Source organism: Lithobates pipiens, unplaced genomic scaffold (genome assembly GCF_037356315.1).
Source record: "Lithobates pipiens isolate NorthernLeopardFrog02 unplaced genomic scaffold, aLitPip1_a1.2 Scaffold_28, whole genome shotgun sequence".
Taxonomy (NCBI): domain Eukaryota; kingdom Metazoa; phylum Chordata; class Amphibia; order Anura; family Ranidae; genus Lithobates; species Lithobates pipiens.
In genome coordinates this window covers 29,381,893-29,398,382 of record NW_027507789.1, presented here as the reverse complement: position 1 = coordinate 29,398,382, position 16,490 = coordinate 29,381,893, and the positions used below count along the sequence as shown (strand labels likewise).

General features: G+C 42.1%; 1 protein-coding gene across 4 annotated transcripts in view; it reads right to left on the bottom strand.

Annotated features, from left to right (window-relative positions):
• Positions 1-16,490, bottom strand: part of MTCL2 (microtubule crosslinking factor 2) — a 169,975-nt gene that overhangs the window by 83,990 nt on the left and 69,495 nt on the right. For all 4 annotated transcript variants that reach the window (XM_077458975.1, XM_077458978.1, XM_077458977.1 and 1 more), the window contains exons 4-5: positions 9,817-9,870; positions 892-2,139 (exon numbers count right to left, since the gene is read on the bottom strand). In XM_077458975.1, the coding sequence (XP_077315101.1) occupies positions 892-2,139; positions 9,817-9,870 (1,302 nt within the window). The remainder of the gene's footprint in view (positions 1-891; positions 2,140-9,816; positions 9,871-16,490) is intronic.

Genomic DNA, 16,490 nt, shown 5'->3' with positions numbered 1-16,490 from the left:
CCAAATATAAAAGGTCTATGATACAGTAAATATCTAAAATGATCCATAATCGTCCCTCCTCTCTAATGACCATGGACTTGACCACAGTCAGTAAAGTGGGGTCACATTGAACCCAATATCGGTGACGACACTAAGCATTTGCACGAGCCCTCGTACAAATGCTCCAATACCTGAAACCGCTACTTTTGCGGTGCGATTTGAGCCCATATAAAATTAATAGGCTCAAATCGCATGCAAAGAGTCGTACTGGAACACGGTGCAATTCTTGTCTGAACCACATGCGGTTTCTCCCATCGCTCTTGTGTGAACCCAGGCTTGTCAAAGTGGCTTCAGCCTGGGTTCACACAGGAGCGATACAGGAAACTGCATGCGATTTGGACAGGAATCTCACAGCATTCCTGTTCAAATCACATGAGCTCATTCATTTTTTTTTTATGGCCTCAAATCGCATGCCAAAAAAGGTAGCGATATTGGGCCAGTAAGTTGACCGAAAGTATTGGTACTCATACGTAGCGGTACATAACTGGTACACTAGAAGGGACTATTATTGATGGTCTTAGATAAATGCTGCACCATACACTTCACATTTCACACAAAAAACATAACTGGAAACTAGACTCATTGTATGGGTTGCACAAATGCATTATAGCTGCATTTATTGGTTTCTAAAAATGCTACTTTTCTGTCCAAGCCGTCTTCTACTGAACATGATGGCTGAGCACAGAGACCTATCGGTGTGCAATTACCATGCAGGCAGTTAACGATTAGTTATTCGGTGTAAGTAGGTTATGGGTGAGTTTATCAATTAAGCAAGTAAGGCAAGGCAAGTTGAGAAGTATTTGCTGAGGGGGGAGGGAAAGGATTTAGCGTGGTAATGCATGTGGCACTCACCTGTAAACTAGAGATGTGCTCTTTCTTGGAACAGTCATTCGAGGTACCTTGATAGGTAGTATCTGGTAGTATCAAGGAGGAATCCTGCTGTTCTTTGTAGGACTCTCCAAGAGCGTCAACTTTCTTGGTAAAACTATTTAGCTCCTGTTGTAGCACCCCAAGTCTACTAAAAATGGCACTGATCAGTTTGGAGTTGCTCGTGACTTCACTATTATCAATAGCTTCTGTCAACAAGAGATCCCCACAGTCATTATTTGTGCAGAGCTTAACACCTGATGGAAACCCATTGGCATAGGATGTCAAAACTTCTATTGCTTTGCTAATCAATTCCACTTGTGCTCGAATGCCAGAGAGACTTTCCAGCTCTTTAATCTTTGGTAACCAGGATGGTGATGTGGGAGAAGATTCTGGAGTCTTAACAGTTCCCTTCCCAGGACATTCTTTTGAATCTGTACTATCCATTTCCCCACCGATTGGTCCTTCTCGCCAGAGAGGAGTCGGGACACATTGCGCAGAATCTCCTGCTTCGGCATCTGTCTCCATGAAGGGTTTCGTGGTTTGACATGATGCCAGATCGTAGCGTTGAAGGTTTGAAAGAAGCACCCTATTCTCATACTGGAGTTTCTTGACTTTGCCATTGAGTTCGCTGATCTGCATTTTGGCAGTTGTGAGTTCCTCTTGAGAAGGTTCGCTAATGACAGAACAGCTGTCCTCCGACAAGGTTATGTCCAGGTCATGGTCAGACTTGTATTTATTGAGCTCATTCATCAGTAGCTTATTTTGGTCCTCTAACTCCATCATAGATCTCCTGAGAAGGTCAGCTTCTTCTTCCACAAACTGCAGATGCCTTCTGAGCTCCACAAAACTGTCTCCCGATTCTCCAGACAAGAAAGAAAATCTTGGATCCTGACCAAGATGTTCTCTATCAGCGTGAACTTTCATCTCATCCATTTCAGCCCTTAAACCCCTATTCTCAACCTCAAGTTCTACTATCCTTCGACTCAGGAGGTTAGCTTCCTCTTCAACAAGTTTGAGATGAGACTTCAGCTCAGCTTCCCTAGAATGTGGAGTGTTGGCTAGTTCATCAATAGACAATGAGCTGTCCATGTCTCCATACATGGACCTGTACTTCATCAGTTCTTCCTTCATTGTTTCATTGTCCTTTACAAACTTTGTAAGCTTTTTACACATTAAAGAAGATTCCTCTTTAGCAAAGTGCAACTGGCATTTAAGATCAGCATTGTCCTCCTGCAATTCAAAAGAAATAGGTTATATAGATTCATAGCTATACCAAAATGTTATTAGATGTTAATTAAACTTCATTCAAAATTATCTGTCTACAACCCGTGGTTGCAGGAAATAAATTTGCTCCATGTATGGCCTGAATAACTCCAATCAATGAATTCTTACCAAAATATGTACGTAATATAACTGGGCACTGACATTTATAGGTAAAGTTGATCTGGGGAAAATCTGATTGCCTCTCGAGGATCAGGAAGGAATGAATTTCCCCTGCTGTAGCAAATTGCATCATGCTTTGCTGGGGTTTTTCACCTTCCTCTGGATAAACGGCGGGTGAAGGATTGTGTATATGGGATTGTACGATTTATTTTTATTTTTTATTGGTTGAACCAGATGGACTTGTCTTTTTTCAACCTAACTATGGGGTTGATTTACTAAAGACAAATCCACTCTGCACTGCAAGTGCACTTGGAAGTGCCGTCGCTGTAAATCTGAGGGGAAGATCTGAAATCAGGGGAAGCTCTGCTGATTTTATCATCCAATCATGTAAAAGCAAAAATGCTGTTATTTATTTTCCTTGCATGTCCCCCTCAGATCTACAGTGACGCACTTCCAAGTAGTGCAAAGTGGATTTGCCTTTAGTAAATAAACCCCTATGTAATCTATTTTTCTTAATGTCACAAATGACCTAAATGTCTGGAAAAAAAAATAATAGAAGTGGTGTTCATATGCACAAGCTGGATAGTGAAAAACAAAATAAATGCATGTTTAATCTCGCTAAAACAGTACCCTAAACATTGTACTTTTGGCTTTCTTATCTCTTTAAAAACAAAAAATAGTGCACATTATGGGTCTAGGCCAGTGATGACGAACCTTGGCACCCCAGATGTTTTGGAACTACATTTCCCACGATTCTCATGCACTCTGCAGTGTAGTTGAGCATCATGGGAAATGTAGTTCCAAAACATCCCCTGTACCTTGAGCCTCAAAGTTGTTTATCTGCACTGCGAGATCTAAGGCACTACTGTCTTCTAGTCTTGAGAGATTTGTAGTCACTATAATGCCGCTCACTTGTTGGAAAAGAACTGAGGACCTGTAATGCAAGGATTCTCCCCTGCTTCAGCTTCATGCATTCTGTGCTTCCTCCACCTCTTCAGTCATTTCATGATTATTTCTCCATCAGTCATCAGGAGTGCAGCTCACCCTGGTACTCCACCAAGATGGCCAACTCTACCCAGAAATATAGTACAATAAAGGATATTGTAAGTCAGTAACTGGCAAAATATCAGCTGGAGACCTCGGACAATACTGGCGACTAGCTTTCTCCTCTGTTTGCTTTTTTTGGGCACAGCTTCCACAGTACAGGTCCCCTATAACCTGTTCCTGCCCGTGTAACACATGTGTGGCAGCAAAGGGGCGAGCTTCAACACCCACACTCCACACATATGCATAACTGGGCAGTCAATGTTACTGTGCACTCCTAGCACAGAGGCCGAACCGTCAAAAGGTAACTTTTGGTCCCACTAATGATGGTGGGACCAGCTCCAAATCATGTGGCCACTGACAGCCAATCACCGATCCTTTCCGACCCTAGTCGGTCAGAACCGCTGGGGTGGGTGGGACTGGATTAAGCAATGTTATATACATACATATCCACCCACAATGAGCACAAATGTACCATGCTGGCATTCAATTTTCAAGTACGATGACTTGCACATGCAACGTTTGGTGGCCTCTCGCATTTGAATATAATATATCATATGATACAACACAGGGACAAAAAGGTTTGGAATGGAACGACTGATAGGATATTATTACTCCCTTCATTTGCTCATTCAGCTGCAGTTGAAGATTGTAGTTTTTTTTTGCATGTATGACATTTTAAATCATGCAGATTTGCTCTATGCCACTTTCCGATGATGAAACTGTTGAGCAGCTCCATTTTTTTTCAGCATGCAAACTTGATTTCAGAAGCATTCTAGTGTTGCTTTTCATGTCACTATATCTTCACCTGCACATAGCCTTTTCCCTAACCCAACATCCTAGAGATGGCACAATGCACTTATTAGGGTCGGGGCTTAATGTTCTATGGAATGGAGCCTAAACCCTGTTTTATAATACACTAACCAAATCTCAACTGGGGGAAAACACAAGCAGCTGAGTGCTTATATTCCCCAGTTTTCACTTTGGATTTGGTAAAAAAATAAAAATAAAATAAAAAAAACTGAACCCCTAATAATGGCCACAAGAGGTGTGCAGAGCGCAGAGATTCTACCAATAGTCCCCCGAGACAGAAGAGACTGAAAAGTGATTCAACTTTCCAGCACCTTCACAAAATGACATTTCTGGTTTGATTAAGGCAGGCCATACATGGGTCAAATTTCAAAAGAATTTTCTTTTGAAACTCTTATCTGAGAATTCCCGTACAAATTTTTCCTCATTAGTGGGCTGCAGCAACATCTTATTTTCACACGGCCATCGAATTAGAGTAATCTGGCATGTTGGAAATTTTTTTTTTTAATTTACGATTTTCTAATCAACGATAGGAGAAATCGTGCAAGAAATTATCAAAAAAGAAATGCGCATGTGCAAGAAAAGAAAAAATTCTCGGAAAGAAAAGAAGATTACCAGCAACGAAAATTCTTTTCTGTAGCAACATGAGATGAAATTGAAGGCTTGGTTGGTCGAATTTTGAAATCAATGGTGGCACCATCGGATCACAAAACGCACACATTTTCTGATTTTCAAAGAAAATTCTTTCGAAATTCGACCATGTATGGCCAGCCTTACCCTTTAAATTCAGAAAATAAATATGATGTGAAGTGTGACGCCACAGGACAGAGCCCAAAATAAAATCTAAAAACATTGAACCTTTAAATAGCACTGATTAGAAGAAAAACACGCTCCACTTTTTCTCAAAGCATTGAGGTTGGAATGGCTGGGTGTGCAGCCGACTACCATTTGTAGTAGGTCTACTTTTTTTGGAATGTTTATACATGCCATTGGTCAACAGGATGAGAGAAAACCATTCAGGATGCAAAAACAACTGTCTACCAACGTCAGTTAAAAAAACAAAAACAAAAAAAAAACTAAGCTTTGGGACATGGTCTGTTACATAGCAAGTTTTGGGGGCTTGGATCTGAGAAAGAATTACAAAAAAAAATAAAAAAAATAACAAAAACACGTAAGAGCAGTGATCTTCTGATTTCGTCTTTCACATGGAATGGAGTGCGCTCTGATCATCAGGGGATTTGTGAGTAGATCCCCTGCTGTCACATCCAAACTCGTTCAGTTCCGTTGTCAATTTACATCAGGCTACCTCCAATCCAGTCTCCAATAGCGAGAAAGGACCCAGTTCTTTTCTTTCTGGACCTGGATGTAGGTGGGTGTAAACAGACACAGGGCCATTTGCATCAACCTGTCTAGGGCTCCATGGACCTTCCAATCAGGTCCATCTGAAAAACAGGCAGGCTTATTGGAATGCCCGTGGAAAAAGAGCCATAGTCTGCACCTTCTTTAAGCTGTTCTCCCAATCGCAATAGGAAAAATAGAAGGAGCTTTAGTCAGAATAGGATAGCAATAAAAATAATCGGGCGGCGATTGATTATCTGTGCAGTATATCGGTCACAAAACTTACTGATATTGCTTTAAGACCCCTTTCACACCGAGGGCGTTTTGCAGGCGCTATAGTGTTAGAAGACCGGGCCACCGCCTGTAAAAGAGCTATAAGAAGGCGCGGTGGCCCGGCAGAAGAACCGAAGAGGGGGACAAGACCCCCGAAGTCGGAAGAAGAGGCCGCGGCGTCGAAGAAGAATGCCGGACTCCTCCGCTAGTAAAAGAGCTACAAGAAGATAGCGGAGGAGTCCGGCGAGAAGACCCCCGAAGACGGAAGACCCCCGGAGCTGTGCAATAAATTATTTTATCTTGTGTGGTTTTTTTTTTAACTTTATTTTACAGGTGAATGGGTAGGGGTACATTGTACCCCATACTCATTCACATAGGGTGGGGGGCCGGTATCCCGGGGCCCCCTTATTAAAGGGGGCTCCCGGATTCCGATAAGCCCCCCGCCCACAGACCCTTCATCAACATGGGGACAAGGTGCTTTGGGGTGGGGGGGCCGCACGCCCCCCCTCCCCCAAGGCACCCCCCCATGTTGAGGGCACGCGGCCTGGTACGGCTCAGGAGGGGGGGGGGGGCGCCCGCTCGTCCCCACCCCCTTTCCTGGCCGGCCGGGTAGCGTGCACGGATAAGGGTCTGGTGTGGATCTGGGGGGGACCCCCGCGTCGTTTTTTCGGCGTAGGGGGTTCCCCTTAGAATCCATACCAGACCTAAGGGCCTGGTATGCTCTCGGAGGGGGAACCCACAACAATTTTTTTTCAGAAATTTGGCGTGGAGTTCCCCCTTCAGAGCTCATTCTCTGATTGGCCACGGCAAAAGTCGCCTGGCCTGGGGCGACTTGTAAGTCGCCCCAGGTCGTGTCTAAATATCGTGTTCAAGTCGTCTCCAAGTTGTCTCACAAAGTCGTCCTGAAGTCGTGTCGCCCCTGTGTGAACCGAGCCTTATGTAAAATACTGAAGAACATACAGTATATTTACTAATAAACATTTGGCTTAGAGTTCAGTTTTAACATCTGGATGACAAACCCACAAAGTGGAGTGCAGATTAGGCACTCCAAAATGGTCATTTTAGGTAGAGTCTGCTGGGCCGATTTGCCCTCTGCTTTCTTTGTACCTCTTGGGGACTTCAGATGCAAAGAAAGCCTAATTAGCGTTACTCCATCATAGAGGACAAGGAAAGCCATGCGTTCTTATGGTAGTAGAATAACATACTGTTCTTACATCTTAATGACTGTATTCGTGGCTGTGAAAATAAATAAAAAAGCAGTGGCCCTTTGTACCAACTTGTACAAATATTTTGAGCGAGGCTTGCCGCAGCTGACTGCCGCTCTGTGTGCTGCTGACAGCTTCCCCTGTGTGGTTTATCTGCCATGCCATTACACAGCACAGAATAGCATTTGTCCAAGTCTCCCCCCTTCTCCCTCTGAATATTCCCTCCCTCCCAGATGCCTTCACACTGTAATCAAGGGAACCGTTTCAAAGCCCCCTTTATTTTTAACGAAGGCAGGAGCCCTAATCAAAGGACTACAGAGATGTAGATAGGGGTGCGGGAGTGGAATACTAATGATTGTGCATAAATGAGCATATTCATACTGGCACAAATCCTCAAAGGAGAAGAAGTCTAACGCTTTTAATTAGGGAATAAATCGAGCAAAACATGAATCAAATGTCACAAGATTCATACAGTAAACAAGTTGATGTGCAAGAAAATAACCCTACTTACAAAGAAACATACCAATAGCGTTTGTGGTTATCCTCAACTACCATCTACTAGAGCTGCACAATTCTAGCTAAAATCAGAATCACAAGTTTTTTTTTTTGCATAGAATAAAGTTCACGATTCTCATGGCGTAACATCTTTCACATTATTCAAAAGAACTGGGCTAACTTCACTGTTTAGTTTTTTTTTTTTAATTCATTAAAGTGTACTTTCTCCAGAAAAAGTTGCGTTTTAAAGACCGCTGCGCAAATACACTGTAACATAAAATATTGCAACAACCACCATTTTATTCTCTAGGTTCTCTGCTTAAAAAAAAAAAATAAATAGATCTCTTTATCTCTCATATTCACATATAGCTCTCATATATACATACATATATATATATATATATATATATATATATATATATATATATATATATATATATATATATATATATATAAAAATTTCTAGCAAAAAAAATACTGATTAGAATTTGTAAGTGTCAAAAAAAAAAAAAAAATAGATAGATAGAGATATATATAGCTTTATCTCTCATATATAATATATATCCATCTCCATATATATATATATATATATATATATATATATATATATATATATATATATATATATATATATATATAAATTTCTAGCAAAAAAAATACTGATTATAATTTGTAAGTGTCAGAAAAAGGTTTAGTCTAAGTGGTTAAACTAACCTTATTTACAGACCGAAGTTCATCCCTTTGATCTAGAACAGGGCTATGCAATTAGCGGACCTCCAGATGTTGCAGAACTACATGTCCCATGAAGCATAGCAAGACTGACAGCCACAAGCATGACACCCAGCGGCAGAGGCATGATGGGACTTGTAGTTTTGCAACAGCTGGAGGTCCGCTAATTGCATATCCCTGATCTAGAAGAACTAAAATGTTATAATGTTTCTCTTTAGTGATGTTTTGAGAAACTTGGCAGGTTGCCTGTTTTTTTTTTGACAGCTGTTAGCTTGAGCAGAGAACTCTCTGCACTGAATCAGGGAAATGCTTGAACATCGGGAGGGGGGTAAAATCGTGATCTCGATTTTTTAAAGATGAATTGTGCAGCTCTACCATCTACTTTTGGAAAAAATAAATAGGGCAGAAAAAAACAAAAAAACAATGGCTGACATTTTTGAAAATGCTAGTTGTTTGGCTATCCATGGTTTGAGTTTCTAGATAACTGACCTGGAACAAGTCAGTGAAGTCTGGATTTATAATATGCATATTCCTACCTGCCCAGCAGCTCAAAACGTCAAAGATTTTGTAAGAAACTAGAATGTTTTGGATTTTTCCTTCCAGCAATTCGTATTTATAATATATTTTCCAAGGCTCCAATATTCAGAGCTCCTTACAGTAATCTGTGTCTTCAGTCATTCCAAAAAGGTCACAAAGAAGGTGGCCATCCATAATAGTTTAAAGAATACATCCGGGAAGGGAAGTGCAATACTAAGATGATGCAAGAAACCAACACGCGAGATGCTAATGGTCTGACCTTTAGAGAAGTACTGAGTCCTTTGATGCCTTTTGTTAGGCACATCTTTAAAAGCCTTGGACCCCTGTATTGCCTGTAGCCTCCCAGCAGCTGATGTTCTCACTGTTACTAAAAGTACCACACCTTGTTTTGCATGTCGCTGTGTGGAGGCGGCCATCTTGGTGGAGCAGTGCTTTGTTTCTTTATGTCAAAGCTGCCCCCTGACAACTGGTGATATAATGATTAAGAAGTAGAAGCAAAGATCCACAAAATGAATGAAGCAAAAGCAGGTAGATCCTTGCATAGCAGGTCCCCAGGTACAGCTTCCACTCCAGCGAGGAAAACAGTGAAGAGCACATACATATTATATACAAGTGCAAACTGCCCAAATTCAGCTATGAGTCTACAGAGCAGTCCTAGGCAAAGGCACATACCAGGAGTGGTACTGCTACAAAATATTCACCTTTTCAGTTGAAATAAATTTTAAAACAGATTCTAAAGAAAAACAGCAATCTCCTATTTAACTGGACTTTCAACAGATACCACCAGAAGTACCATTTGATTCAGATTACTGAATCCCAACCAGGGATATTACAGTACTCTGTTCTAAGGGAGTCCAGAGAGCTTGCTTGGGTGCGTCTATATTACTACAAACAGTGATCAAGTTTTCTTGGGAACAAAAAAAATATTTAAAAGTCTGGTTGTTATATATTAGGACCCCACCATTAAGTGCCTAACTTCCAACCTACCATAGACAAAATGACAGAAGCAGCTTAGCTGGTTGCTATTGACAGAAACTCCCCATAAAGAAATCACAGAGCCTCCCAAGCAGGCAGAATGCCATCCATGGCTTACCTGAGGAGATGGTTTCTTCTCCACTTTTCCAGATCTTCTCTTTTTTAAAGAGTTCTGTAATAAAAAGAACATGTTAAGTGACAAGACCACCAAAGCACAATAACAATCAGAAGTCTTTACATTATTTTCTGCATTACAGAGTTGCCATAAAAAATAAACAGAATAGTCAAAGCATAATGACTATTAAAGTGGTTGTAAGCCTCATATGTGAAAAATGAACAAAGCATATCCGTCTCTAGTGTGCACTTTTCTTAAGACCACTTAAGCCTCATACACACGGTCGGACTTGTACAAACTTTTCCGTGGACTTTTGTACAAAGGGCGTGGTCCACAAGTTTGTATCGCATACACACGGTCAGACTTTTTGACAACAAACACGAACGTGGTGACGTCACAACGTACGGACGCCACTTCAAAAGAGGACGTTCAATGACTCCAGCGCCACCTTTGGTCAACTTCTGTATTGTAGTCTGATCGTTTGCATAGGTTCTGAGCATGCGTGTTTGTACCTTGTACAAAAGTCCGATGCTTTTGTGTACACACGAAGGACTTTGCTCCATCGGACTTCTGTTGTCAAAAAGTTTGTCCGTTCGCACAGACAACAAAAGTCCGATGAAAACAGAAAAAGTTTGTCCAATGGAGCGTACACACAGTAGGATGTTGCTCCAAAACAGCTAATTTGCATGTTTGTTGTCAAAAAGTCCGACCGTGTGTACGGGCCTTAAGTGTAATTTCTGTGTGCTGCTTCATTTCTCTGCTATTTGCATGAGTCACTTCTGACAAGTTTTCCTGACACCAAGAGAAAAAAAGGTGACAGGGAAGGGACCCCGAGCTGATTGACAGCCTCAGGCCTGTCCCTGCTTGTTGTGTGAAGGGGGCGTGTCCTTTCCCTCCAATCAGCTCTCAGAGATCTACAGAGTGTAATTCTATGTGCCCTTTTTTCTGAAGTGGTAGGGGTAGCTTGCCTTATTCCATTTGGGCTCATACACACGGACATATCAACAGGCGTGTGGCTTTACAGAGTAAAATACATAGGCTGTTGCATAATTTTGCCCATAGGAATCCATTGCACAATAAGCTGGCTATACTGGAGTTCACATTTACATGTGTACACATTTGGGGAAAAAATGCCCATACGCACGTGTAAAATGCAAATACCAGCATTTACAAAAGCACAGGTATATTTTCCTGAATGCACAAATTTCACATTCCACTAAATACAACCATCTGTCTGCACATTAACTGCAAGCAATGCGATTTTCATGCTATGACAGATGTAGTGCTGCATTTTTTATTTTCATGGGTGGAATAAAGTAGCGGCTTGGACTCCTGGGTGGTGTATTATAAGCTGTACGGCCATGTGCCTGCAAGTTCATCCGCATGCCCTTTGTTTCTGCAATTGAAACTTGGTTGAATGCCTTAAAGTTGCCGTCTATATGTGGCCAGTATCAGCTTTTTATCAAAAGGTTGGAGGATTTCGGGAAGATTCAACATAAAAAAAAAAAAAATGTAATTAAGAAAAATTACATTGCATCGTTCAATACAAAACTGATCGCAGACAAGGGATAAAATGGGTAAAACTGGTTTGAAAGGACTGTCCTTTCAAGTTCTTGCTCTGAAGATGGTTGTCCCTAAAATATGCTATTAGTACCTGTTTGGCCCAAAAACGATATGCAGGCTAATGAAATCTGTTCAAATCATAAAATCGTACAAAATACATACACAAAACTATTACAAAACATTTTTCTTGCTGAACACGATCAGAACCAAGTGAACGAATATTTTGGGTGTTTTGCTAGAACATCCAAGAGCCGCATACAGCTTACAGGAGGCTGTTTAAGATGCACAGCAAGTTACAATCTGAGAATTCCAATTAAAAAGCGCTGTTAAGGGCTGTTAGAAAATCAATTATTTCACCAGGCTTGTTAATGAAGTCACAGCTTACTGGTTCAGTATTAAAGTAGAATTCAGTCTTCATGACCGAGGATGCACAAATCTGTATTGGGATAAGCTAGAATGCCCCACCATGTGCTGAACTGTGGACTTTAAAGTTTAGGGGCTCGTTCACACTGCAATGCTGTGCGGGAGATCCGTGTTCTGTGCCGGATCCCAGCACCGCCTTCCAATCGCACTGTTCTTGCGAACTACAGCAGACGTCAAGTAATATTTAAGGCAAATTTCTAAAAGGAAAAAAAAAAACACACGTTATTACTTACCTGCTCTGTACAATGGCTTGGCACAGAGCAGCGCCGATCCTCCTCTTCTTGGGTCCCCTGCCAGCGCTGCCTTCCCCTCCCTCTTGCCAGGTGACCCCCCCCCCCCCCCCCCACAGCAAGCAGCTTAGTATGGGAGCACTCGAGCAGGCTTGCTCCCAAGTTGCTGCTCTATGTGTCCATTTACACACATAGCGTGGCTCGGTCCTGCCTCCACTCTCTCCTCCTCAGCTCGCTGGCTGTGATTAACAGTAGCAGGAGCCATTGGCCGTCCCAGCCGATGAAGGAGGAAGAGACTGGGGAAGAATCCCATCACTGGATCAGGATTGGGCTCAGGTAGGGTAAAATCTGGAAGCCGATTGGTTTCTTTGCAAAAGTGAGCCTGATTTTGCATTCCCCAGCTTTAGTAAATAAGCCCCCAGTGTGTTTCCAAAAGTAATGCATGCACTACTTTAGCTGCAGTGCGGTACAGTGCGATTTCAGCACATTCAAAATGAGTAGGCTGAAATCACACTGCACAGAACTCCATGCGAGTAACACAGGAACTGGTAGCACCAACCAGTGAGTTTACTCCATGCCAGAAGTACGTTTCAGAGCTTTTTCTGCCCACTTTTACTTAAAACAAAGCAAAGAGTTCAAATTTGAATAGTTTTCTGCGCAGGGGGTTCTCACCATCAATGTAACCAAACATATAATGCAGCGGCAGCCTTGTGGCTCTTTGCAGTTTTACTGCAGTCTTCCTGGCCAAACACATCTAGTGCCCGTGTACCTCAGCTCCCTATCTGCCGTTTCTCATGTACTCCCTCTCAGGCCCGGGCCTTGGTCTGTCCTGACCTGGACAGTATAGTGCATAGCAGCACCTCTTACACACCGACCCCCTTGGAAAGGTGGGGCCCTGAGCTCTAACCTTGCCTCTAAGATGAATGCAGCACACATTATTAAGCCTAGTACACAGTTTTTGGGGCTGCACAAAAAAAAAAAAAAAAAAAAAAAAAAAAAAAAAAGAAGACAGCTCCGGTCAGAGCCACTGTACTAACCATGCGAGGTTAGCACAGATATCCCCTGCAGAGCTTTTGCATTCTGACAGGGGGACGCCCCCCGCCCCTGCCCTTTAGTGTGCCTGCCTCCTGCAAAACTTAGCCCAGGCTGCCATTTTAACCAGTGGCATAGGCTCCACCAGCCACATCCCTTAGAACTAAAGAGACCCCCCATGGGCTTAACAAGAGGAATTAACAGGTTTGCCCACCCATGCCAAGTGCTGTCAGAATACCTGTACGGTGCCTGCAATTGGTTGGAAACACTCAGTGTTCAGCCAATATTTCTTTCCGTCCAGCACCTTCCATTTTCATATCAAAATTTGATGAATCAGGCTTTGACATCTAGCATTCTCTGCCCCAGCTTACAAATATTTGGGCATATCTCACCCAGTTTGGTCAATCCACCCCCCCCCCCCCAGGTTTTTTTTTTTTTTTAAGAGGATACTGCCTGCTGCTCATACACCATCTATACACTCCGCTTCATAAAAAGTTAAATATGAATAATGGCCGATACACTTTTGCATGCAATAGTCCTGGGTGCATTACCAGCTTGACATTAAACAGGTATGTATAGAAAACACTAGGCTGACAACAAATGGGTAGAATCTCAAATATAGTTCAGCAATGTCCTAGCAAGAGGGTAGGTTGGGATGATGCCATCTCTGGGAGTTTTTTCAGTTAAACTTCAGAAAGTATGTAAACAGCCTACACCAATAGTGAGGGCATTACTTAAAAAGTGTTAGTGTCTGCCCTAGTGCCGAATGTTCAGGTAGGTATGGGAGGCCAACGATCATCCATGAATCAAGATGTGACATCCCACCCACTATGTTCTTTAATTACTGTGCATAGAGGGGGGCCTGGGCTGTCCTTTAGGATCTGTATACATACCCAAATGTGTGATGTCAATATCATGTGACCTGAAAAGCTCAGCTTAACAAGGAAATGTTCTCTCCAGCAATAGAGACCAAACTGAGCATGTGCAGCAGTACTACCCTCACTTGTCCTTGCCAAGAGAAACCCTGCAGGAGGAGGGGGTGGTGGGGGGTAATATGTCCATACAGGATCAAATTCAGAGGTTTGCTATATAGTGCAAGTATGTGCTGCACACCTACATACCACCCGCTGCCACCGCTTCCCTCCCTACAGTTCCACTGTAATAGATCAAACCTGAACCCCTTTAGCCTATCTGTATACACTTCAGATCTGTGACATCAACGTGTAATAAACTACATAAAAACACACGCTGCTGTCTTCTGTCCTTTCTTGATGCATAAGAGGAAAAACAACAAGTTACCTCATCCCCGCCATTGTTTGCCTCTATTTCTGGCTACACAATGGAGATTTCCTCTGTTCTGCTGCGTTGTGAAGAGAAAGCAGACAGGTCTACACAATAGAAGGAAAATTTCCCTACAATAAGCACTAATGAAGGGGAATAGTAAAGATGTCCCATCATACTGCAAATCAATACAAATGGCATCAGGAAGAAGGGATCAAGGCAGGGACACAAACATTTTGATAGAGTATGGGAGGGGTAATAACCCCTGTAGGGTTTATTTTTGTCATCTGTGCTCCATTGGGGGAGATTCACCTGCACTTCCTGTCCACAAAACAAAACGGGAAATGAAAGGAAATCTCTGCAAACCCTCAGGTCACCAGAACTTGTGTCCCCATTGGAAGATTTCCCCTAGGTTACTTTTCTGGGGACAACCACAATTTGGGATTTTCGTTTACTTTCACCCCTTAGTTCCAGTGAAGGGAGCCCTTAGACCCCTTTCACAATGAGACTTTTTTCCAGGTGCTTTTGTGCTAAAAATAATGCCTGAAAACTGCCCCCCATTATATTTAAGAGGGGAGAAGTCACATGCAAGCAGAACGAAGACTTTGCTGCTGCTTCTTCATTGTCCAATCAATAGATCAGGGTGTGTTCTTTGCTGCTGCAGTGGAGCTACAGAGCCTAGCTGTGGCATGCCATGGGCGATTGCTTGGATGACCCAAAAAAAGGCTACATATTTCCCACTTTTTCTAGAGATTTCTTGTAGATATCCGTGTACTGAAGCGGACCTTCTGTATTTTTTTTCAACTTTTCATCTATTAAATATTCTGCCCTTGTTGTTTTAAACTTTGGATAGTAAAACTTACTATTTTTTTGCCAGTAAATATCTTATACAGCCCACTTCCCTGTTTCTTGTCTGGTAAAAAGCCTAGGCTTACGACATCATCCACAGCTCTCTCCATCGTGAGAGTTTTCCAGGAAGGGAAGGTGGGGATGAGTCATAAGAGGGCCAATGAGAGCTGCAGGTGTGTATGTAAATCCAGAAAGTGAACAGGCAGCATCTTCAGCTGCCCACAGTTAAAATGGTTGCAGCCAGACTCAGTGGAGGAATATTTTTGCAGCATATTTGGCAAGTAAAGAATCACATATATTTTTGTGAAAAAATAGAAATAAAAGAATCAAATTATTTATAAAATAATATGCAAAGTGGTTGAAGGGAAGCTTCAGAATGGCAAAGATGTTTTTATTACAAATGATGTGAGCAGACTGCAGTTCCTCTTTAGGAGTTTTCCAAGAGCTACATTTAAAGGACAGGGACCCCAGGGATAAAATCTGAAAGTAAAATGTTACTCGCTGCAACCAACCAGATGCTCTTTTTCACTGGGATCCGACTGGCTGTAATGCTATAATAAACACTGTGAGATCCCAGAATGTTTGTAATGTGCAGGAAATGAGAAGGGAAAGTGTCAGGACAAAGCTTAAGAGTCAGTGCCGTTCACAATACAATCACATCCTTAGGACAGTTTCCTTATGTACTGCAATTCCTCCGTAGGGAACCGTCCTGAAATGAAGTCGCCTGACAACTGCCGTAAACAGATTATATTTCACACAGCAGCTCCCTATCTTCAAGTAACACAAGGATCGCATGTCGCATAATGACAGAACAGGCGATCCCCTCTCACATCACAATGCACAGTCCTCTAGCCTCCTATTCTCCCTGGACTCACCATACTGCATCTTAAGCCCCATACACACTATCAGTTTTTCTGCTGAGTTTTTCCTTCAGATTTACCAAAACCATATAATATGAGGTCAAACCTTAGGAGTTTCCAATTGTGTGTAATCAGGTAGGCCCTTCTACTACATGGTTTTGGTAAATCTGATGGAAAAACTCAGCAGAAAAACTGATAGTGTGTATGAGGCATTACAAATGGGAATTCCACTTCATGAGTGGACTGCTGAACATAAATATATGAGCTCACTGTACAAGGATCGGAGGAGTTTATACAATTTGTTCAAAGTTTCCAAAGTCACAAGTGTGCCAAGAAAATAATAATAATAATAATAATAAAAAAAAAAAAATTGGTTATAGTGAAAAAAAAAAAAAAAGAAAACTCCTCAAATTCAGCCAAGGTCGGACATAGACTGTTC